At 35.6% G+C, this 25,063-nt stretch overlaps 2 protein-coding genes across 3 annotated transcripts; both read right to left on the bottom strand.

The window, feature by feature from the left end:
* Positions 1 to 8,409: 8,409 nt before the first annotated feature.
* On the bottom strand, positions 8,410 to 10,772 carry LOC123869515. 2 transcript variants are annotated; one of them, XM_045912494.1, is made up of 4 exons: positions 10,576 to 10,772; positions 9,703 to 9,876; positions 9,130 to 9,279; positions 8,410 to 8,617 (listed from the first exon to the last, which is right to left on the bottom strand). In XM_045912494.1, the coding sequence occupies exons 1-4, from the start codon at positions 10,666 to 10,668 to the stop codon at positions 8,453 to 8,455; spliced, it is 582 nt and encodes a 193-aa protein (XP_045768450.1). In that variant the 5' UTR covers positions 10,669 to 10,772; the 3' UTR covers positions 8,410 to 8,452. The 2 variants fall into 2 exon arrangements, with proteins under 2 accessions (XP_045768450.1, XP_045768451.1); XM_045912495.1 differs by having other exon boundaries at positions 10,594 to 10,772.
* A 4,580-nt stretch (positions 10,773 to 15,352) lies between these two features.
* Positions 15,353 to 22,707, bottom strand: LOC123869509 (phenoloxidase-activating enzyme 1-like). Its single transcript, XM_045912486.1, has 7 exons — positions 22,481 to 22,707; positions 20,914 to 21,119; positions 20,052 to 20,238; positions 18,578 to 18,689; positions 17,828 to 18,018; positions 16,761 to 16,853; positions 15,353 to 16,043 (listed from the first exon to the last, which is right to left on the bottom strand). The coding sequence occupies exons 1-7, from the start codon at positions 22,530 to 22,532 to the stop codon at positions 15,730 to 15,732; spliced, it is 1,155 nt and encodes a 384-aa protein (XP_045768442.1). The 5' UTR covers positions 22,533 to 22,707; the 3' UTR covers positions 15,353 to 15,729.
* Positions 22,708 to 25,063: the final 2,356 nt, after the last annotated feature.

Here is a 25,063-nt window from a genome sequence, read left to right as displayed (position 1 = left end):
ACGAATTAAAAACAATTGTGTTTATAAAGCACATCATAAATCATAAACGTAGTCGGCAAGTGGCTTTATATGAACGTCTCGTAGTTAAGTCTAGACAAAGCGAAGAAGGTTCGCTGCCAATTGCACACCCGAGAATCTCCCACAATTTCTTCTCTATTTAAATATTTCCTTGCAATTAATTTAATTTAGTTAACAAAGAAGCGCTTTATGGTCTACTTAGTAAGCTCTCACATTGACTGAGCTATGTGAAATACTTTTAATTAATGTAAAATTTGTAAAACGAAAGAAGATGAGCACAATAATCTATATACATATAATAAATTTGTAGAAAAGGTCTGTACAGTGGAAATATATAAAAAAAAGTAGCAGGGGTTGTTATTATATCGATGCCGAACCCGAAATTGTAATTAATTTTTTTTTGTCTGTTTGTCTGTTTGTCTGTGTGTTTGTGCACGCTAATCTCAGAAACGGCTTATTCGATTTAGATACGGTTTTCACTAATATATTGTAGTAAGCGTCACTTAGGATTTAGTGTTTATTTCATGTCAATCGGTTCATAAATAAAAAAGTTATGTCAATTTAAAGAATCACGGCGCCTCGCGCCTGAGCGTCCGTGGCTATATAAAGCGCGAAAAGTCACTATTCCACGCGAACGAAGTCGCGGGCACAGCTAGTAATGAATATTACGAATCCTACTTCATAACTACTCAAATATTGTTATGTGTTATTTGAATTTTTACATTAATCAATCGGTATGCTGTAGAGTATTATAGATCAGCATACTGATTGATTAAAAATTCGATCTGACAAACTTTTCCAAGGCTTTTTACTGTAAACAGCTCGTCTTATTAACTATTTTACTAACCATAACATAGCCTTTCAGTTTTGCCGTCCCATATTTAAATAATATCTTAATCCTTAACATGTACCAAAGTAAACTTTGTAGTAAGAAAATGTTTAGATAAATTATTTCTTTAAGATAGAAGAAAAAAAGGTAAGATTTGGTATGAAAAGACCCTGTCTCTACAATTAGTAAGACATAACTGCAACATTGTAGCAAACGTTTCGTGAACACCGCGATTTCTTTTATTATATTTTCGCTAAATTAAATATTTATACCGATACCTACTTTACTCCTTTTATTGTTTGAAAACAAAGGATTCTTTTAGATTAATAGATGACAGCTATTTTTAACACAAAATAACAACTGAACAAAGCGTAAATCATTTTTCTGAGCTAGCGTCACTGACGCGTTAAAAAATAAAAGAAAGTACCTACCTATACCGCGTACATTTTGAAAATTCACTCACCATATTTGCTTTATTTGTATCGGGCAAAAGTATGACTTTAGTCCTACGGTAACCACATACACATTATGACATGAGCACATAATATGGCGATTGAGTTCTCTTTACGCAATATATTGATTGGCCTATCAAGTAAGGTCAAGATGATGCCAGCAACTTCGGGATTTTGGCCCTTTAAATATACCTACCAAGGAAACTCTTTATCTTTCCGGAACAAAAAGTAGCCAATTTCCTTTTAGTAAATCTCAATAAGTGTAGATATACCTACGGCAAAATCCAGACAAAACTATACTTTTATCTGTAAGCTTATATATCACCGAGTAGCTAGTCGGGGCAGGAACAGGGTGTACCAATCGAGCTTACTGGAACAATAAACCCGGAGTACAATAATGGATATACAAAAACGATGCTGAAAATGTGCATGCATTTCAAAAACTCTTTATCATCATTCCACTTCAATCGTAATTCCGGGAAAACAAAGGGGAATTGGGAAGATCAATGGGTGGCCGTCGGCGCGTATTTACAGCTTACTGCACCGTAAATCCAGCGATATCGCAATGCCTAGGGCGGCCCTATATTGCCTGGATGGTTCAAACATGCTTATAGCTAACACGGTTTGATTACGTCACGATTCAGTTGGCAATTACACTTCCTTTTGTATTTGTTGGTTTGCCTTTGTTATTTGCAAAATGAGAAGAGCATGAAGAAAATGTTAAGGTTCAGTCACAAACAACACATGACGTGCGACGGAAATGTGACCGAGCGACTCCTGGACAAGGAACTGTCTGAAAGCAATTGTCTTCATACACACTGTTGAGTGCGCGGAGGAGTCGCTACGCCGCACTCGCACGCCATTTTCGCTGCGCTTTGGAGTGGCGTGGTAATGTACATACCTAGTTATATTCGTTCTATTACCTGTCCCACAAGAATACCGCGTGTTCAGTATGGCGCCCTGCCGTGCGGTTATATCTAATACCTGTTGCTACCATCACACTTTGTATGCGTCAAAGCCAATAATGGGCAACGGACTTTTTGATGGCAATTTATACTTTTATGTTTCTTCTGTAAATGTCGAAGCTACGTTATCCGCTTAAATTTTGTATACGACTTCCTGTCTTGTTACAAGCATGGTGTATTTTATCGAAAGATAAGAAGAGAAACCATTTTCATACAAATCTTATCAAATAGCTAAGACTTATCCTGTGAAAAAACGTGCGGTGATAATACCGTGTGAACGAGTTCTAACTTTTTCATTGTAAGCTTGCGTACCGTACTGGACTATCAGTATATGACTTCTTTATTGTCACTATAAGATCACCTTTAATATTATTTTTATAGATAAAGTAGTATTTCATATCTTTTTATGACTAGTCTCTTTCATATTACGGTCTCCCCCATTCATAAAAATCCATTCACAACCTAAACAATGACCATCTCCTCCTCTCTAGCTACTTCGTATCAAATTACATTCCACAGTAACACTAATTGCTTTTCTTCTATTGTAATGAATACAATCAGTGCTTTCTTAATACCGTTTTTATTGTTAAGGGCAGAGAGATGTCATTTACTAGAGCCAGTGATGTCCCACAAAACGCTTTCAACCTGCTGTTGAATAAGAGGACCAGTCGCGCTTTTTGTCATTCAGTAAATTGATGCTATACCTGTTTTTCTCTATTTTGTCAGTAATGTGGCTAACACAATCTCTAAAAACTTAATTGACATGCGTATATCTCTGGTATGTCTGCTGAAAGCATTTAGAAAGGAGATACATCGGAACCTGTCAGTTTAGTTTAAAAATGGTTTAGCCACTATATCTTCTTAAATCAACTATTATATTGTATTATAATATGTACTATATGACGCTATCCCTCCCCAGCTTTGCTTGGATAGAATTTCTGAATTAACTTCTCAGCAGAATTCTATGTTGTCAAGTAAGCCTACCGAAACCTCAACATCCTAAAACCAGCCTTTTAAGTCATATGTTGATATATCAGACAATTTATCCTTTTAAATTTATAGATTCTTAAAATACCTATTTATTATTTTATCACGATTTTGCATGAAAACGTAGGGGGAGTTTTTTGACTAAATTCTGTTTCTCTGTGGTCTATAACTTAATGGTTCAGACGGCTCAGACCATAAACGCCACGACGCTTATTATTTTCCCGTCATAAAAACAAGAAAATAATATTGTAACAATCATCTGAGCCCCTCTAATCTCGATGCAGCGTATTCACACAGTATAAACATTTTATTACGCATTGTAATTCAACATTTTATACCACACGCGGTTATTTTATTGTCAAATGAAAAGGAGACGCAGTAAAATTATTATGTTCGGATTCAGACTAATCCGCCGATGTTTCTGAAATTCAATGTTGACTATTTTGCGTTGTTGCTGAATTATGGACTGTTTACATAGGGGGAGCTGACTTGACAGTAGACTGTTACTTGTACAATATGAAAAGAGGTGGCTCACAATCCTCACTATAAAAGTCACTAGCGATCGCTACCGACTGTGAATAAAAGTTGACAAAAGATAATGTATGTTGCTAAGAACGATGAGTTGAAATGATTAACCAGCAGCAATAGATTATAATTTTATTGGAAGAGTTGCTAATAAGTAGTCGATATGGTCTCACATTCGGATCGTCAAATTAGATAAGATAGTCACCAGATGCCATACAAACGAAGCTAAGCGTTAATTAAGAAGTCTTTAGAGTTGAACATGTTCGTAATGTTGTGCGGTGATGCTGGCCTGACCGTAGTTAGTAGTCACCTATAATAATGCAATCGTTGCCTTGTATGTCAGTAGGTCAATAGGTAATAACTGATATGAACATGGATAGATGAAGCATGGAAAAACCTGCATGCCATTGGAAGTCCTGATTGACGTTAGCATTGGCTGCTTCTAGTATAGCAGGCCAAGATTTTTTTTAAATTACTGACCCAGCAAAGTAAGTAGGTAGGTACCTAATCATGAACATAACTATTGAATAAAATCTTAAGCCCGTTGAAACGGTAGGGAAATCCAAGTAAAAACAAAAAATGTTAAAGTAACTTGAATACGAGCTAACCAGCCCAGCCTATATCAACTTGCATAAAGTGATCACAGAATGAATAGCTGCTACAGTAAGTAACCAAGGTTACTCGCGCGCTAACTTGCACTATAAATAACAAGTGTAAATTAAAAATTTATAACACCCCCGACAAGTGAAGGTTACAGTAACTAGAAAAGAGCTGATAACTTTCAAACGGCTGAACCGATTTTCTTGAATTATAGCTAAGAACACTCTCGATCAAGCCAAGCCACCTTTCAAACAAAAAAAAACTAAATTAAAATCGTTTCATTAGTTTAGGAGCTACGATGCCACAGAGAGATACACAGATACACCGATACACAGATACACACGTCAAACTTATAACACCCCTCTTTTTGGGTCGGGGGTTAAAAAGTAGGTAATAATTCGCACGCCAGCTCGCACCATGTAGCAAAGCCATTAGATTGAGATAGTTTATGAGACGTAACTAGTAATTTACGAGTACAATACGTTTGCAGCGTCATTTATTTTATAATACCGTCGCACAGACTATGCCCGACGTTTCGCTAGGGAGTCTGATATTTAGAAAGGGTGAAAAATCCTAGTTACGATATGAAGATTAAAAAATATAGAACCATGCATTTTTAGGACGTTATATTATTTGATGAAAGAAAATTATTATATTTTTGTAGGGTACAAATAGATAATCCGAGTAGGTGCAACTGTAACTATGTAGTTTCGCCTAATGAAAGTAAATTATATGAAAACTAGGTGATGCCCACCAGATGCCATCCACGTGAATGCAGGGGAATGGTTTTTTAAAAGTCCCGCGAGAAATCTTTAAAAAAATCTTTAATTTTCCGGGACAGAAGGTGTCCATCCCCGAGACCCAGGCTATTTTTGTAACTTTTGACAAAATCACTCAAACAGATAAGAAAATACAAAAATATTTTTTGATATTTCCTTTGAAGAATCACCTTTAGGTATCGTTATTAAAAATAAGCTAATCATGCAAAATAGCATCGCTCTATATTTACCTACTCCAATCCGTAATTCGGTTACGGGCGATAAATTCTCTCGTAAAAGTATGCACGGAACCCTTATAACGTAGACATTTGGGAGGAAAGTTAATGATGCCTAAAGCTTGGACTCTGTCCTGTAATTACAAATTAAAAAGTTCGTCCGCCGGACCCCGCTTTTTTCTCATTTATTCGAATGAGGAGATATTATTACTACCCAAATCTATACACAAAGTGGAACTATGTACTCTATTCTTTACAACATAGAGTCAACTTTTATTTGTCACTGTTGGCAGTTACATTTAAAGTTATCTTTTCATATACGACATGTTTATACGGGAGTAATTTAGAAAAAGCACAAATATAAACTTATGCTGAAAATAAATTAAAAGTAATGTTAATTGCTCATATTATTTATGCATAGGTTTCGGTACCTATGTTGCAGAAAATTATATTTAAAAAATGTTACTTAAAATAAATTATTATTGTTAATCTTATATTTTAACTGGAACCACAGTTTTATGCTGGAACAGTCGATAGGCTGAGTGTGCACTAGCACTAAAACTAGCAGAATTTATTGGCGATAAAACATGCGTGCATATCTTTTTACAATTGTCAAAGACAGTGACTTTTGCATGTTTTATCGCTAAGACACTTAGCTATGAGACATCTCATGCATGAAAAATCTCTAGTATCTGTGAAGGCTGTTCTAGAACTTTTAAAACGCCTGAGCCTCAACTATACATCTAATGAGCCTCGATAGCTCAACGGTTGAGGAGCGGACTTCCGAAAGGTCGGCGGTTCAAACCCGTTACTCCTAGCACAAGCTTTACGCTTAATTGGAGGGGGATTAGTCATGATAAGCATAGCTATAATATTCTTAAAAAAAATGATAAAATCCCTCAAAGTAACGACATCTGTAAGATCTAAAATTGCACCAGACACTTGAAACAGAAGTGGTTTCCAACGTATCTGCACAATCCAACACACTCTTTATCAATTTTAATCCGCCGCATTTAGCTCCCAAACTCAAACCTCGGATTTCAAAGTGCATCGTTAGCAGATCTTGACAATTTTATTGCGAACTGGTGGCATTATTGGAGAACTCGAGGGCTCTTCGCACCTCCCTTACGCTAGTTATCACATTTTTTGATGCGTGCGGCTTTTTCTGTCCACTTTTGATGCGTCTTTTTGAACGTGTGTACTTCATACCTAGATGTCTTTTTCGCTTGGTATGTGAGTATTATAAGTAAAAGATTTGCTGACAGTTCAAAGCTAAAAAGATCTTAGATAAAATCAAAGCTCTTACTTTTTGGAGACATTCTCACTTTTAAATTCGGCTTACTTATTCTTTCTTTGTTGCCATAAAATATAACACTTTAACATTATTTATAAGAACATGATTTTTGAAACTAAGGCTGTTTTGCGCTGAAGCAACAATATGCGACAATGCAGCATGCTACTAATACTAATTAATTTTGTGGCCTTAAGAAGCATAAAGCAGTCTATTTTATGCCTAAACAACATTGTGCTGTAGAAGTGGAATATAACGTTTCGAATACTCGACGATTTTTGCTCTTTTTTACATTATTATGGCATGTCACAATGTCGCTTTAGTAAATGAGCAAATGATGGTTAGCTTCGACGGTAATCTAGACCGCGGCCTCAATGAGAGCGGTAGGCGGGAGCGGCAGCGAGAGCGGAACGATACAAAGATCTTTAGGCACAATGGGGCCACAATTCCGTCGATACCTCATCGATACGCTGTATACGGAGAGCCCTACAGACGATGTATGAATGAATGCTCTCTAAATATACACCTAATTTTTACGAAAGTAAGTAGCTTACATGATTACGACAAATTTATTAATGTCAACACTATTGTAAGTAGTAAACTGGTTGTCAATTAATTATGTAAGCTACTTACGTGAGTAACACTTACTGGTGTAATCGCAGCCTAATGCATGACGCTTATAGCATGGCAACTGTCGAATGATTTTGCTATCAACCAATGTAAATTTTAAATGAGCCTGCCTTCCTGTAAATATTTTCGGATTTAGCGTATCTATAAAAAAGTAAAGTGTCGTGTAAAAGGCACACGTGGTAGAGGGAGGCCGCATTATCGTTGTGACGATGATTAAAAACAGTGGCGGGACCAAACTGGATGCTCAAAGCCAAAGACGGCGAAGTGGGTTTCGCTGAAGGAGGCCCTGACCTGAAAAGGGTTCTTCATAAAATAAATAAGTATCGTAATTAATTTTAATAATACAAATATTTATTTTAACGTCTAGCATTTTAAGTTCATAATATTGTATTAGAGAAGAAATAAAAAGCTTTTTTTATTTTTATTTATTTTACTTAAGCGTGTCTATAAAGTCCAGTATGTCTATGGCCCCTACTCAAATCTTTGTAAACACCAATTCCCAATTTGTCAAAGGACAAACCTTTCCGAGTGCCCGCTCTGATGTTTCTTTCGACATTTCGAGAGCTGTCCGTGACATGGTTTCTCAATTTGGGAAATAGTGTACCTACCTATCTACTTTCCTCTTACCTACTTGTTTGGCGATAGGTAGCCTAGTATAGTGAAGACCTCAGCCTCCTATTCAGAGGACCCTGGGTCAGAGTGAACCAGAGTGAGGGAACTCTCGGTTTGACCCTGAATCGACGATTATGTCAAACTACATGATGCCCTCAGCTTCATCCGTGTGGATTGGTCAGATCCCCTGCAGCATCAGGATTGAGGAGTTGGAATCCATATTTTTTATGGAACAATGTCGCAGAGTTTCTCTATCGACTAAAAAAAATTACGCAAATCGGTTCAGAAATCTCGGAGATATCAGTGCATAGCCTTTTTGAAAGTCGGTTAAAAAAGTAGCTTATGTTACTCCTTGGTTAATTTCTCTACTTGTCTGTGAAAGTCCCATCAAAATAGATTCAGCCATTCCCAATATTAGCCCGTTCAAACAGACAGTCACTTCAATTTCATTTATTAGTATTTGTATAGATATTAGGCTATGGGAAATAAAATAAAATCAGCAAAACTCGCAACATAGTTTTTATTTGTAACACAACTCCGATTATATTACTAGCAAGATCCCTCTTCGATTTCAAGGCCGATCTCATAACACGACATCTTGTCACTTATCTGCCTCATAGACATGTCTACCACGTAATTGCCGCAAAATTCCGATTTCATAAAAGGTTTGGCAAAGTCAAGAGACATCCTCAATTTATCCACCTTGTAAACTCCCTGTGAATTATAAAAATTAGCGCATTCAAAGCGATATCGCTTTCTTGTAGCTTTTTCTAGCATAAAATAATATTTATGTGTGGTACTCAATAAATTGTTTTGAGTAAGGTGTGTTTTAAGTAATTAAATATCACTTATTTTAACAGTGAAGGAAAACATCGTGAGAAAACTTGCATGCCTGAGAGTTCTCCATGTTCTCAAAGGTGTGTGAAGTCTGCCAATCTGCATTTGGCCAGCGTGGTAGACTATTTCAAAACCCTTTTTAAATTTTATTTGAAACTAGCCAATGTCCGCGACTTCGCTCGCGTGGATTTAGGTTTTTCGAAGTCCCGTGGGAACTCTTTGATTTTCCGGAATAAAAAGTAGCCTATGTGCTAATCCAGGATATTATCTATCTCCACTCCAAATTTCAGCCAAATCCGTTTAGTAGTTTTTGCGTGAAGAAGTAACAAACATACACACACACAGACACACAAACTTTCACCTTTATAATATTAGTGTGATGTGATTACCTTTAGAACAGGACAATCAGTCGTTTGAAGAGCCTCCACAAAGGGTTTCCAAGGAGTATTGTTCATTTTTAGACTGTCACAAAGATTACCTTCTATACTATACATGTACTCTTTTGTGCTCCCTACCTCCTTCCACACGTTCAACTCTATCTGTGAACAATAAGTTAAAACTAGGTATACCTAGCTTCTCTCTACGAAAATGTCAGAGAGGCCTGAGGAGAAGTCTTCTTGGACTGAAACTAAAAGACCGGAAGTTAAATAGGGATGAAAAATATTGCATGAAAATCCGTCACGCGTAATATCTACGAATAACAGTTGTACGATAGCAGTATCCATGAATATTGTTATTAGGGTAGGTATTTGGATTTTTATTTGAAAGCTCAACTATATCAATTCATATGGAATACCCATTACCCATATACTTATAAATCTAAACACAAGAGGTAGATAAGGTGCAAATTCCAAATTCTTGAGTGCCTACGTTATAACCATTAACATTTTTAAATTTCATAGGAGGCATGTTAAGTGGACGCCTAATTGGTAACTTTAATATAATTGAAGTTGTTAATTAACCTCATATTCCTCGCCGAGGTCTTCCTTTATGTCCATCTCACCAGTGAGCATAATACCGCCATCCTCGTCATCGCTTTTAGGAACAATTTCGATATCTAAACTACAGATTAACCTCTCATTTTCAAAATCACTGCATGGTTCGGTTCCTTTGTTAAACATAGCAAAGTAGCATTCCTGTAAAGAAAATACGGAGATTTTTTATTTTTTGCTCAGTTACAAGTTAGCCCTTGACTGCAATCTCACCTGATGGTAAGTGATGATGCAGTCTAAGATAAAAGCGGGACAACCTGGAAGGGGTAAGGCAGTTTTTACTAAATCCAAACCCACTTCGGTTCGGTTCTACACGGCATCGTACCGGAACGCTAAATCGTTTGACGACACGGCTTTGCGGTAGGGTGCTAACTAGCCACGGCCGAAGCCTCCCACCAGACTAGACCAGAAATTTAGATATGATAAATTTCCAAATCCCTGCCAGGAATCGAACCCGGGACCTCCCACTAATAAGACCACACGGCTTACCACTGCGCCAGGGAGGTCATCAAACTCCGTGGGAACTCTTTGATTTTCTGGAATAAAAAGTACCTAGCCTTTGTCACTCTCCAGGTCTTTAACTATATCCATGGAAAAATTAAACCGATCCGTTGCTCCTTGTGGCTCGATTGAAGGACAAACAAACACACTTCCGCATTTATAATATGGGTAGTGACTAGTGAGGGCATTTGGGAATAATGTAGCTATCTATCAGTGAAAGAATTTTTGAAATGGAAAGAGTAGTTTGTGAGATTACCTCCTACACCCAAGCTGACAAACTTTGCCTCCTTATAATAATAAAATTATTAGTGTAGTTAAGTATACATGCAACGATATACCTACCAAACCAATACTACTTACATCTTCGAGTTGGGCATAGGAAACATTTGAACACAATACGACTACTAAAAACACGAAAAACATAACACATTCCATTATTTTCAAATGTAAAACTTAAATTCAAATGGCGCCTGTTGTTTATTGAGAGGATTTTATATGTTGCATGATAAATATCGCGATTCTTACGATACAATAGCGGTGTTTGCACGATTGACAGACAACGTCGCGTGTAAATTATCTATATTGAAACTTAACAAGCATTTGACATGCCACTTTATAAATAAACTAGTTATAAATAAATTTTATATGTTGTTCCTATTGACCTTTATAATGACTGAAGGATAATGACTTAGTGCCGCTTTTTTTTTAATGCCCTCCAATTAAGCGTAAAGATTGTGCCAGGAGTGGGTATGACAATAGTGCTACGGATGGGGTTTAAACCGCTTGGCTTTGTTTGAAGACTTTGGTATTTAGGCTATGAGCGATTTTGAAGAAGACATCATGAATCTACTAGAGTAGCCGACATAGCCATTACTTTTTTATAAATGACAATAAAATACTTCGTTTTTACAATATTTAATCATTTCATTTCATTTTACTGTGGTATCATCGTCTTCACCAACCTATCGCCATCTTACAACGGAGCACGAGTCTCCTCTCAAATTGAGAAGATTTGGCCATAGTCTACCACGCTGGCCAATCGCGGATAGATAGATTTCGCACACATTTTTGAGAACATAATGGAGAACTCTCGGACATACAGGTTCCATCACGATGTTTCCTTCACCGTTAAAGCACGTGATAGTTAATCCCTTGAAAGGTTAGAGTTGCATGCCCGGGATTGAATCCCGAATCCTGGATTGAAGCCTGATCACCACTTTTTTGTCTTTATTTAAAGAGACTATCACCACTTTTAGTGTGTTACCAACATTTGAGTGCAATTTATAATTAAAAATAATGACGAAAACTTGTTTAGCAAGAACACAATTCCGGATATTATGATAAATATAGTAGGTATCATTTGACCTCAACTATGCCCTATAGATAACAATAATTTTCCACATAGACTTATCAACAATCATAAGACGTAATCAATTTCCCACAATGACCGATCTGTTTGAGAAGATTCAGTTTTTTTTTCAAACCTAAATATTCAGGTTTGTTATTCTAAGGTCTACATTTTAAGATTTTGACGCTTAAAATATGCTTATACGCTTTTAAACATATTTTAAATATAATTTAAAATATGTTTAAAATATGTGTAAAAAACAAAATATATTTTGACATTAAGCACTACCTAACAGACAAGAATATTTTGAGTTGTTAATAATAATTGATTTGTTTTTATATGGTTTTTATAATGTTGACATTTTTTATCTTTATTTAACTATTATTTTATACTTTGCTTGTGTAAAGTCTATGTATGTCTTTCTTTACTTAATATTTTAGTCTTGACTTTTATTTGTATTTAATTTAATTTAATTTAAGGAAATATTCAAACACCAGTTATAGTGGTAAAATGTATAAGGCTCATCAGACATTATTTCAACATATTATACCTACATTTTATTGAATAAATCATTGAATTTGAATTTGAATTTAAGGTGGATGCGACGGGTCTGCCCGCGAAATTAAAATTTTATTTGGTTTTTCAAAATTTTGTTAACTAATACGACGAAGTACGCTTATGGCATTATATTTGCGACAGTAACAGTATCATCCCCACCTATTTATATAAAAATCTTTACTTGAAAGGGTCCAGTTTAAGAAATTAGCTCTAGTATCGACTGTAACTCACAAATTAGTCGATACTAGAGCTAATTTCTTAAACTGGACCTTATCAAGTAAAGATTTTTATATAAACACGTGGAAATGATACTGCCATTGTCGCAACTAGAATGCCATAAGCCTACTTTGTCGTATTAGTTTACAAATTGCGAGAAATCAAATAAAATTTGAATTTCGCGGGCAGACCCGTCGCTTGCCCCTTAAGGTCCAACACTACCTACCTAAAGTTCTAAATAGCAACTTTACAGGACAGCTAAAAACTTGCTGTTCACAGAGATGGGTTGTTTGATGGATGCCAATCAGTTACTTTTTATTCCTTTAAGATTTTATTTATTTATTTTTCATGTACCAAAATTGTAGTTACAAAGTTATGATAAATTAAGCTATGTACAAAGGAAATGCTTATCTCTAAAAAGAGATTTCTTCCAGCTTCCCCGTGCAGGTTGTGAGTAAGGTGCATAAATACGTGGAATAGGTCCCATGGTACTAGATTTATAAAATGGTTAGTACAAGTGCTACACAATAATATTTACACAAATATCTTCCAATAAATACCAAAATAAAATACTTTACCTGCACCTAAACCACGACGAAGCTATCATCTGTATCCTACGGACTACCGAGAAACTGTGTAATTGGGTAGCCAGTTTTCTTTATGGATGCGGCATCAAAGTCGCTATCGATGGTTTTTGCTCTGAAGCCCACTATTGCTGGCGTCCCACAGGGCTCAGTGTTATCACCCACAATGTTCATCCTGCATATCAATGACATATTGCATGACAGCAACATCCATTGCTATACCGATGACAGTATGGGTAACGCCCTCTACAAAGGTTATGCACAGCTTTCTCACGCAGTGCTGGAAGATTGTAGAGGCAAACTTGTGTCTAAATTATAGAAACTTGCCTAGGTAAAATAGTCGAAATAGGGTTCACAAAACCGAGTGCAATTAAACCCGTCCAAAACACAAGTTTGTGCATTTACCGCCAAGACAACTTCCTGTACTATACCTTTTCTCTTTCAGAGCTTTCCCGAATCCCAATGCCATTGGAAGGGGCGAGCCCTTTGAATGGCATTGGGATTCTTGGAGTCCACATTTCGAACAGGGTCCAAAAAGTAGAAATATTTATGTAAATGTGATGATTCAATTACCTTTTGTCAATTCAAATATCACATCTGGCCTGGTTTTTCAATCACATAATACCTAAAAGTTTCACGATTTCCAATGCAAAAACTGTCAAAACAATAACTATTGCTCTGTTCATTATTTGAAAATTGAAAAATCTGCCCTTAATTGAATAGTGCGATAAAAATTGAATAACAATAAAATCGACTTCCAAATTAGTCCAACCTATGCGTATACCTATATAAATATGCGAGCGATATTTTTCGCATAAAACAAACAAATGGGCCGCGTGGAGTGTATATCATATCGGATATAGTAGTTTTATGTAAATGCCGCCTACTTTTAAACTGCCGTAATTTTTAGATTCCGATTGAAACTCCCCTTTTCGTATTTGTTATCTCCCGGGTGAAATGAATGAATGTATTCGCAGTTGTGATTTACTACATGTTTTTTCCCAACTTTGTTACGGAATTTTTTTAACTGAGCTATATCGACTGCGACAGTTTCTTATTTAATGAAAATTTATTCATTTATACTCACGACACCAAAATGTACTGGAAGAAATCTATATACAGTAAAGATAAGTTCTCTTTTGAGTATGTCCTTTTATGTGATTGATAGGTACATGAACAAATGAGTAGAGACTTGTATTAAATTAGCAATATTAAAACATACAAAATGCCGATATCACTCTGAAAAAGTGTACCTTTGAAGCTAATTCTATAGTTTTTATGATTTGTGGGTTGGTCCACTTGGTCGTCTTTTCTCGTATCTCGTACCTCTAAGCAAGTACTAGCAAGCCCTACCAAAACAAAAGAGTAATTTTCCAAAGAACCGATACCATCAAAAAGGGTCTCGAAAACAAATAAAATTTAGACACCCATATACGTTCGAAAGGGTAAATGATTTAATTATGCGCATAGAATTGTCGGTGATCCACTTAATTTGATTGCCAGTGACACCTATGCAAATGATACGCTTCGACTAATTGAATATCTCTGTATGGGGTATGGGGACTTCAGATGGATTCCAAGTCCCATGTGGTATCGCTTGAATTTATATCACCTACCATTTAGTTAAGTCCGTTTTATAAGGATGTTAATTAATATGTAAGTTAATTAATAGGTAAGTTAATTTTATAAGGATGTAACTTTATTGAAAGAAACAGTGAAAGAAAAATATACCTATCTTACATTCATATTATGCATACAGTCGCTAGAGTCTGGCTAATGAAAGATGAGATTGAAATCGCCCGGCAAATTTTAAAAAAAATCGGAGGGCATCCCCAAAATTATAGTGAAAAAATTTGAGTAGCTCAATTTGATACTTGCAATTATTTAATTTTTTTAATGTTAATTTACAGTATAGAAATGTTTTCACACATATCCGGTTTTACAAACCTCTAAGTTTTTAAAAACTCATCCAGGGGTTGGGGGTTCGATTCCCAGACACTTTGACGTCCCTGATACATCTTCCAGTTTTCTTGTTAAAGAAAACATTTTTGTGTTAAAATCACAAATCATAACCAATGATGTGATATCGTATCGCTTACAATCGTAATATAATAAAAGCTATGTGCTAATAAGAGACATGGTTTTAGAAAACATAATTAGTATTAATATCTTTTACGAATTTAAACCAAGTATCAAAATTAAATTGTCTTTTTTTTTTTTCTCTCTCGTCTGGCTAATTAAATTGTCCTACATAAGAAATGGGTGACGTCGATCGACGTTTTAGGGTTGCCCACTAAAAGGTTTGGAAAAGCGCCGAGTGTCATCTTTCATTAGCCAGACTCTAGATTCCTACATTTACATTCTTGTCCTATGATAGTGTTTGAGTGTATCATAATTAAAATGAAACAAAGAATCATAGAAAATGCATATTTTATTCCAGTCTATTTTTTTAACAAACACTGAGAGTATCTTAAATCATAATATTATTTACATTTTCACTATTATCACACATAAATATATTTAATCTCTCACAATTGTGTTAAGATGGTCTTCCCAAATAGTTGTAAAAACCCTGATGGGAATTTCATAATAATATCTTCCGTTCTCAGTAAGTTTTTTGCGTATCTGGTATCGCACTAATACATATATTAGAACTAGATACTAGATTTTTAAAAAAAACTACTTCGGAATGAGGGAAGTTTGTAAGTAATTAATTTTTAAGACAAACTGGCAACGTAAATTATGGCAATAGTAAAAATCCTAGAATTACAATTGTAACCTAAACCTTGTCTATACATTAGATGATGCCATCACGTCTCTTATCCAATCAATATAATGAGATACGGACGTGTAAACGCCTGGCCAGCCATCCCTTCCGCAGCCATATCCAAAGGAGACAACGGCCACAGTTTCCCAAGTTCCTGAAGGAGTCTTCCTCATCAGCGGACCCCCTGAATCTCCTCTACAAGCATCCTGGGCGAACACTCCACCAGCGCACAGCTGGTTGTCCGTCAAATCTGCTCCGAGAGTTCTGTACTTTGACACACATTCAGATTTCGTGAAGATTGGCACATTGAGCTTGAGCTTGATTGGACTGCTCTTTCCTGCAACAGAATGGGAAATTTTCAAAAACACGAGCATAGAATAAATGGAACAATTCCCTTCAGCAGTAGATACCAGGTTATTTAAGGGGCGGATCAACAAATTTCGCAATAGCTATACCGCTCTTTATAATGTTTAATATTATTATATATCGTTTTCGATTAAAATATAAAAAAACAGGACTAGGTAAATACATTTACATAAGTAACTCAAATCATGCTTTATATTTTGTTGGTTACTAAGGAAAAATTCAAACATATACACGTAATCAAAGTCAAGGTAACATGGTAGGTCGTACGCGGAAATTACGTATAAAATATTGCAACAACTACTACAGATAACTCGAACATCATTATAAAAAAAACATAACATTTTTGTATTATATTTCAATTTTATGTTCTCGTAACCTTTTGTTTTGTTTGTATAATGGGTATTATATTATGTAAATCATTGTATTGATTTATAACATTATTATACATCAAAAGTATGTCTAGCTGTCTGTCTGTCTGTCTGTCAGATCAAAAATTGAAACACCATCTTTCCCTTTGTTTCTATTCATCCGGATCCTTAGAAACACAAAGTCAACTGAACTTTTCAACGTAAGATAATTTTCCTCGCTGTCCTGGTTTTTCTGTATTATTAAGTAGGTAATAGATACCTTCACAAGCTTCGTAGAATAATATTAAGTGAGGTGCAAAATCAATATCCAGGAAACGTACCTTCCAGGGTTTTTCCCCAGCCAGCTACAAATACGTCATCGCCGGCACTCAGTCGGATCCTGTTGTCTATTAGGCAGATTGGTTGAACATAAGCTGCAACAAAAGTAAAAGACGTTTTTACTATCCGAAATGAGGAGATCCGTAGGAGAACCAGAGTAACTGACAGAGCTCAACTCGTTGCGATGTTAAAGTGGCAAAGGGCAGGGTATATAGTTCTAAAATCCGATAGAGGTTGAGGTCCCTAGGTGCTGGAAAGGCAACCTCACACTGGAACACCCAGTATTGGTAGCCACACGGGTGGACAGACGACATCAGACGAGTCGCAGAGAGCCGCTGGATTCAGGCGGCTCAAGACCTATTTTCGAATATCTCTACAAAGAACCTATTTTCAGTAGTTGATAAACAGTCACCATCCGTCAACCGATAATCATCGGTTGACGATGATTGGTGTATTATTATTTTGGACAATCTATCTATCGTTAAAAATCGTTTTAATGACCGAAACGGGCATGACCAATGGAGACGAAACTTTTGCATTTCAAAAGCATAATGGACATTAATGTTTTTAGATCCTATGTCCCCCCAATGGGACAGAACCGTACGTGGATTTATAGGTAAGTATCTATTATTGATTTTTATTGATTTATTACATAATACCCATCGATGATAATACCTCAGTATCCTAACAGCAGCGCCAAATCGTATACTGAGTCAGAGGTTACAATATTTACACAGTTTGCTAAATTCAGAGATACTTATGTATATTACAACAAATAAATGCATTTTCTTTCTTTCTTTCTTTCTTTCTATTAAATATATCTAATCTTTGGTGCTGAGCAATTAGGTCGCTCAGCAAGGTAAGTGCTCGCAAGGTGGGCGCATTTTTCGAATTATGAGCACTTACAATGCAAAACAATGTTATAGCCGCACACTTACCATTGCGCGACTTCAATGTCACGCGCTTCATTTTGACATACCTATTTCAAATAGTTCCTTGTATCACAAAACGCACACGCGTACGCGCGCTTTCTGTGTGTGTGTTTTAGGCTTTTAATATTATTACTCACTTGTGTAAGCAGCCCTTCTAGCGAGTCTTATCACTGCAATATCGTCCTGTCTGTTCTTGTTTCTATCAGAGAATCCAGGGTTGGGATACGAGGAATGCACCAAGATTTCTTGCGGGGGATCAGCGCAGTCGTTGGGCTCTGCGCAATCTATGTCTGTCTGTGTATCGTATTCTCCCAAACGAGCTGATGTTCTGCATATAATAACATAAATTTTAACATTAACAGCTATAAAAGGTATAGTTGTATGCAAGTCTGCAGTGTAACAATAATACTGATTGGACTTTATTCTTATTTTTGCCCTACAATTTTTTTGGCCAAAAATTAGTGCTCAAAATCACACTGCACTTGACTTCTTATTCTATATTTAGATCAATTAATCCGTAAAGGATCAATTTACATAACAAAAAGTTAATTAAATTATTGTTTGCTGACAATAATAATCCATCTGAGTTAATTAGATAAATTTTGATTCAATAAAATGAAAGTACGTATCTATATTCAAAGAACTTAACAAATATTGGTTGCCATCTTTAAAGTTGATCTATTCACGAGTACCTATGCAACAAAGGTCACAAAAACAACCTCTTGTCGAACAAAATGTTATATAACCAGCTTTTTGCTAAACTATTCTCATATCCCCTTCTAGCCACAAAGTTAACGCTTAGTTTGAGGGGACCTACAAAAACCATGTCTGATATTTTACAAAAGTTTGAAAATTTTCAGTTTAATAACGTAAAAGGTTTCACTTACAGTTTTCCGACAGCTTTTTCAATTTCTCCGACAACGCAGTGGGCAGCCGAGAGGATGTAACGATGATTGATCAGCACTCCACCGCATTGGTACGTCAATGGTCCATTATTGCCTGAATTAAATCAAATATTACATTAAAATGAAGAAAAAATAACCTGTCACATCGTAGTTTGAAGGATCATTGAGTTTTAAAGTGCTGGCTTTTCAGCATCAGCACCGAAAAACCCTTTGAGACCGCCATTAGCTGGTGGACAAGCTATGCTTTTAAGCTTAACCATGGAGGTGGGTATAGGTACCTTAATGTTTTGCAACTGGGAGTTAGACGTGTATATTAGACCCAATACAATACTGAGTACTGTAAACTAATGTAATTCCATATTATTTAGATTAATTATTATCCTATGTCAATGCCACATTGGCTTACACTGTAAGCTTTAAAGCATCTTCTCTTATTAGAATCTGAATTCGTGACATAGTTCTATGACACCCCAAGTATGTGAGAGCACAAACAAACCAAAAAAAAAAACACCCCAAACCTAAGACATTTCCAGCGTTTTGCTACCTCAAGCGCTCTCAAGCGCATTGCATCAAATGTAGTGCGATTGTCATCTGACTGATCACACTTAATATTATAAAGGCGAAAGTTTGTATGTGTGTGTGTGTGTGTGTGTGTATGTTTGTTACTCCTTCACGCTAAAACTACTGGACGGATTGGGCTGAAATTTAGAATGGAGATAGATTATTCTCTGGATTAGCACATAGGCTACTTTTTATCCCGGAAAATCAAAGAGTTCCAACGGGATTTTTAAAAAACTACATCCACGCGAACGAAGTCGCGGGCATCGGCTAGTATCCAATAAAATTCAATAACAATTTTGTAAACACGTTTGCCACAGTTTCGTAAAAAAATAGTTTCAATGTTACAAGATTATGTAAATCTATGAGCCCATGTAGCTTTTAAACTAAATATTTTTACGGAACTAGATATTTGATTCTCGAATGTGTCTACAAAATTTCATTGAGTTCGATTGGGTGATATTTAAATGAGAATTAACTACATTTGTATGCAATGCACTACGTTAGGTTGTTTTTAAAAAAGTCGATCACGCTTGTTTTTAACCCCCGACCCAAAAATAGGGGTGTTATATGTTTGACGTGTGTATCTGTCTGTGGCATCGTAGCTCCTAAGCTAATGAACCGATCTTAATTTATCTTTTTTTGCTTGAAATGTGGCTTGATCGAGAGTGTTCTTAGCTATAATCCAAGAAAATTGCTTTTCTAGTTACTGTAACCTTCACTTGTCAGGGGTGTTATAAATTTTTAATTTACACTTGTTAAAAAGTAAGCAGCTTTTTCATGTATTTAATTTTTTAAATGCGATTTGTATTTTCCTATATTCTCTCTATCTGTATAATGTGTGTGTATCTCTTACTTTTTCACACTATAAATAAATAATAATAATTAATCATCTTACGTGGTCGGTATCCCAATAGAGCCATCCATGGGAACTCATCGAGCTCCGTAAACTGACCGCCGTAGATACGGTCGGCGCCGGTTTCCAAGCCACACTTGTCTCGAGATTCTGGGTAAGAATCTTCTTCATATACAGGATCTTCTCCTTCAATAGGTCTGGGCAGTGATGTACCTCCAGGAGGTTTTGTCTACAACAAAAAACGGTACAGGTTAAGAAAAAATAACCATTATTTAACTATAGATGATACCCGCGACTCCGTCCACGTGGATATAGGTATTTTAGACCCGTGGGAACTCTTTGATTTTCGGGAATAAAAAGTAGCCTGTGTTAAATTAGGGTACAAGCTATCTATATATATATAGATTTTGATACCCTTGACGCGTCTTGACAAACACGACAGACAGACATATAAATAGACAAGGAAGTGATCTTACAAAGGTTCCTTTTTCCTCTTGCGATATTGAACCTAAAAAATTTACCCCTTTTAGGTGTAGAAAAGATATTCTAAACCCCTTTTGTCCGCATGATTAATATGTATATTGTATACCCGAGCCAACAGCTTTCTAGTAAGTATTAATAGACACTGAAATAAGCCGCAGGTGGACCGATGCACGGACAGACAGACGGGAATTGTGAAAATACAAGAGTCCCTTGTTTACCACGCAACCTTAAAAAACCGGCCAAGTGGAAGTCTTTACTTGTGCTATAAGACCTACCTACCTGTCTTTCATGATTCTATGTCAACGGGAAGTACCCTATAGGTATTCTTGACAGACACGACAGACAGACAACGAAGTGACCCTATAAGGGTTCCGTTTTCCTTTTTGAGGTATTGAACTCTAAAAATTACAAAGTCACATACTGGTGTTTGTCCACCCGGTGCAGGCGGTATGGGGCCACAGCACACTCTTGGTATGTATCCTTCGAAGCCACACTGCGACTGTCTGAGGAAGTTGATCACGTGATTCGGTAGAGGCCTCTGCTCGAAAGGCGTGAGAAGCTGGGGGCAGTCGTAGATCGAAACGCAATCGCTTTGTCTCTTCAGTGGAGTTATGCACGACTCTGAAACTAAACGAGCCATCATGATTATTTATCTAGAACTGTTCAACAATACGGTGTAATTACACATATTTTAATCAAAATATCTTTTTTTTAACTGGATGTCGCCCACTGAGAAATCTGAACTCATTTTAAAGCAAAACGGCCTAAAAGTGCATTATAATTAAGTCTTGAGTTCATGGTTTCAATCACTGAATACAGATATGAATGAACTCATTTCTTAACAAAACGTCAAAACAATGGCTAAAACCAAGGCCAAAATTCGTGATTTCGATCAAAATGGTATAACTGCAAAGCAGCCCCTGTAAAATTTTTGTACGTGCAATTACACCGTTTTGTTCACCAGCTTGCACTGCATTGCACTAGCCGTAATACATATATTTGATTGACTCTTTACCCATACTAATATCATGAATGCCAAAATATGCTATATATACAGAAATAGCTTGTATCCCGCAGAATGACATAAGCTACGTCTTGTTGTCCCAGAAAATCAAAGATTTCCCACAGGATTTTAAAAAAACCTTAATCCACGGAAACGAATTCATGGGAACTTGTATAGGTTACTTTTTGTCCCGGAAAATCCAAGAATTTCCAGGATTTCAAACCCACGTGGGCGAAGACGCGAAGATCATCTAGTATTATTCTAAATGGGAAAGTATGTCTGTTTGTCTGTTATCTTTCACGGTTCACCGCTGAATTGGCTTAACAAAAAAAAGGTACTGAAATAGCTGGCATCCTGGATTTATTTCATCAATCTTATCCAATCTTATGTAAAAGTATTGTCCGTCTGTCTGTTCACACATTCAATCGTACATTATTCATTCTAATTTTTGTTCAAGTTAGGACTTGCGAATTTTTTTTAGATATATATATTACCATTAAACGAAAATATGACATGCCGGGCAAAGAATTTGATTTTGATGAATTTATAAGGACAAACTAACAAACTAACACGCTTTCGATTTGATGAAACTTTGTTTATAAACCAAATTATTGTAAAAGCCTATAAATAAAGGATTAAAAAAAACATAATTATATTGTTATGACTGATTGATCTCTAATATCAAATTTGTTATACATAAAGCCGAGTATTTATAGGTCTATGACATAAAGCATCAATCAATGTGGGTAGGTGAACATCACTATATCGCTTCCGAATCAAAAAATATCTACTTAATTGCCTACTAGGTAATAAACAAATAACAACCCAATAAACTAGGCAGGTAGGTATATTTTAGATACAAAGCCACTTGTTTACTTTCTGTAGGTAGGTACATACGTTTGAGACGGATTTTACTCTTAAGTTACGACCTTGAACTTTGATAAACTTAAAAATATTTGTTTAAAAAATAAACATAATTACATACATGCGCTCCTCCACAGAACTGCTAAACTAAAAAACAGAGTTAATCCCTTCATTTCAACAGTTTCTTTGTCACTTTTGGTTCAACTATAACAAAATAATCTATTAAGCACTATAAAAAATTGAGCATCACTAAAAACTTGTGACGACTAGATGCTAAAAACGTAATTTGCCGAATGACGAGATCACTTCACTTGTCCGTCCGCTTTGCTATACTGGATCTTAAAGGTCACTAAAGTATATTTATATGTATATAGATAGCATGTTAGCCAGTACAGTTTGCATATTAATACATTAAGCTTTTATTAAATTACAAAACTTCTTCATTCAACTATTTTTTAATCAGTGATTAATTTGTTTTTTACTTAGGTTAACAATAGATTTACGTAATCAAGACTTTATAATCGTTATTATAAAGTAATAGATAATGTACAATATCATTAAGTTTAAAATATAAGTAGGTATATTCTTATCGTAATTCAGTACTTACTGTAAGGTAATTTTTAAAAATTGATCTTAACTGTCAGAAATAATATACAATTATTAATAGGTACCTATATTTACTGAAGGTAGTTTAATAAAATCGATATTTGGCTCATTCGAAATTATTTAATTAGCATGTCTACGAAATCCTACATTATCAGTGCTCTAACTCGCATTTGACTAGTTGTTTAATTTTTTTTCTTTATTTGCTAACCCTACACTATATAGTCGATCCGATGATCGTATGCGTCATCTGTGGATTTACCAGTTTCTGTTATGCCCGTACTTAATTATTACTTGAATTTTCCTTCATCTCGCCGGAGTTAAGTATAATATCAGAAAATATTATACCTACCAAATAAAATATTAACCTAAAACATATTATTATTGTACTTTAGACAACTTACTAGTTATTTTTTTATTAAAATAAGGTTATACAATTAAATACCTATAATAATATTACCTATACATATAAAACAGGACGTACTTTGAATGATTTACTAACAGACAACGCAAGCCATCGATATTGTAGGAATCTAGCCTGAATGGGTGGACCTGGTGATTTTAAAGATAATAATAATTATTATCATAATTAATAATAATAATTTATTATAATATAATAAATCATTGCGGACATAAACATAATATTGTAACTTTTCTGTGTACATAAATTGTTAATTCAAATTCGATGGCGGATAAGTTATTAATCATTGAAAACAATATAATACATATTCCTTGTGTAGATTCATAAATCAATAATCTACATAAAGAGAGCTTTCATTTAATAGGTACCAAATTCGATCCACTCATTTAAAGTTTATTTTGTTTTTGTTGTCGAAGTTAAGATTGTCATATACGCCATAATGGATTTGATATAAGGTCATAAAGCTAAGAACACCACAATCATCAAAATCAAAAGAGTAGGTAAGTAGTTTGGTAAGGAAAACTAAGCATAGAAATAATTGCTACTTTTTTTTGCCTTTTTGCTCTTGATGGTAGCAATAATATAGCTAACGGGGACAATGGATGCCGGAAGACATTCCACATTCTAGCAGTGCGTATTAGAAACGAGGAAGCATATCGCTCCGCGTACGAGTAAACTAATATCTGTAAAGGACTAAATATAAAATATGTAATACGAGTACATTGCAATGTCCTGACGGAACTTCATGTTATTAGTATTTATTAATACTACTCATGATATACATGAATGGAACTGAATTAATGAATGAATAAATGAAGCAAGGTACTGATAAATAGATAACTGTATGATATATGTATGATAGTGACAGATAACTGCAACTTGGATAAAAGGCCGCCCTAGCACAATTGTTTCCCTTTCGTTTTTATTGTTAAATAATATGTAGGGTGTTTTATTTCAAGGTTTCTAATTCTTCTTTATAAGCGTCTCCATTATTGAAGGTCAGCAGTCAATTGTTCAAACTTCTCCTCATCCATGACTGACTTCTTCCCCCCCCCCCCCCCCCCCCCCCCCTTTCCAACTATTTTACCTATCATTATTGTCTGCAGCAGACTCTTCTTTTAGTTGAGTAAAATAGATAGATTAAGTAACCTATTCACTCACTAACTCTATACCACCTCGATAAAAGGATGGGGGCTTTAAAACATCACTATAAATTATTATTTTAAACATATATTCTGAACTAATCTGTACTAGCCTTTACATTACATAAAATTGAAAAAAAAAACAATATCCGTGTTTCAATTAGTCTTTAAATCATCGATACGCAACGATCTTATCAGAAAAACGTAAATCAGCAGGTCGTCAATTCGCTAATCGTCCCAGTGCCCAATCAAGCAATTCGCAAGGAAGTAGGGCGCAATTTCCCTCGCAATTCGCTTAAGAATTAACCTCATTCACTTTCGTGTCTCGTCTACTAATTGTGTTCGGCCCCCAATTTTGTGACGTCATTTGATTATGCACTCGTTATGGAAGGAAATGGTATTAGCGATAAATAGTACCTAACCTTAGCTACTACATGTTTCAGATTGTAATATAGGTACTTAATTCCTCGATAGCTCAACGGTTGAGGAGCGGACTGAATTCCGAAAGGTCGGCGGTTCAAACCCCACCCGTTGCACT

The sequence above is a fragment of the Maniola jurtina genome, chromosome 11 (genome assembly GCF_905333055.1).
Source record: "Maniola jurtina chromosome 11, ilManJurt1.1, whole genome shotgun sequence".
NCBI lineage: Eukaryota > Metazoa > Arthropoda > Insecta > Lepidoptera > Nymphalidae > Maniola > Maniola jurtina.
Note: the sequence above shows the minus strand (reverse complement) of the source record. Positions and strands in the feature narration are given on the sequence as shown.

What these genes read in the sequence shown, in the direction of transcription:
- LOC123869515 (XM_045912494.1), bottom strand. Translation starts at nt 10,668, where the DNA reads ATGGAATGTGTTATGTTTTTCGTGTTTTTAGTAGTCGTATTGTGTTCA. An exon ending in ATGTAAGTAGTATTGGTTTG is followed by an intron (nt 9,877 to 10,575) that starts GTAGGTATATCG and finishes TTTTCTTTACAG; the next exon opens with GAATGCTACTTTGCTATGTT. An exon ending in ACCTCGGCGAGGAATATGAG is followed by an intron (nt 9,280 to 9,702) that starts GTTAATTAACAA and finishes TATTGTTCACAG; the next exon opens with ATAGAGTTGAACGTGTGGAA.
- LOC123869509 (XM_045912486.1), bottom strand. Translation starts at nt 22,532, where the DNA reads ATGAAGGGATTAACTCTGTTTTTTAGTTTAGCAGTTCTGTGGAGGAGC. An exon ending in TCTATTGGGATACCGACCAC is followed by an intron (nt 18,690 to 20,051) that starts GTAAGATGATTA and finishes GATTTAATTCAG; the next exon opens with GCAATAATGGACCATTGACG. An exon ending in GAAAAAGCTGTCGGAAAACT is followed by an intron (nt 18,019 to 18,577) that starts GTAAGTGAAACC and finishes TATTATATGCAG; the next exon opens with AACATCAGCTCGTTTGGGAG.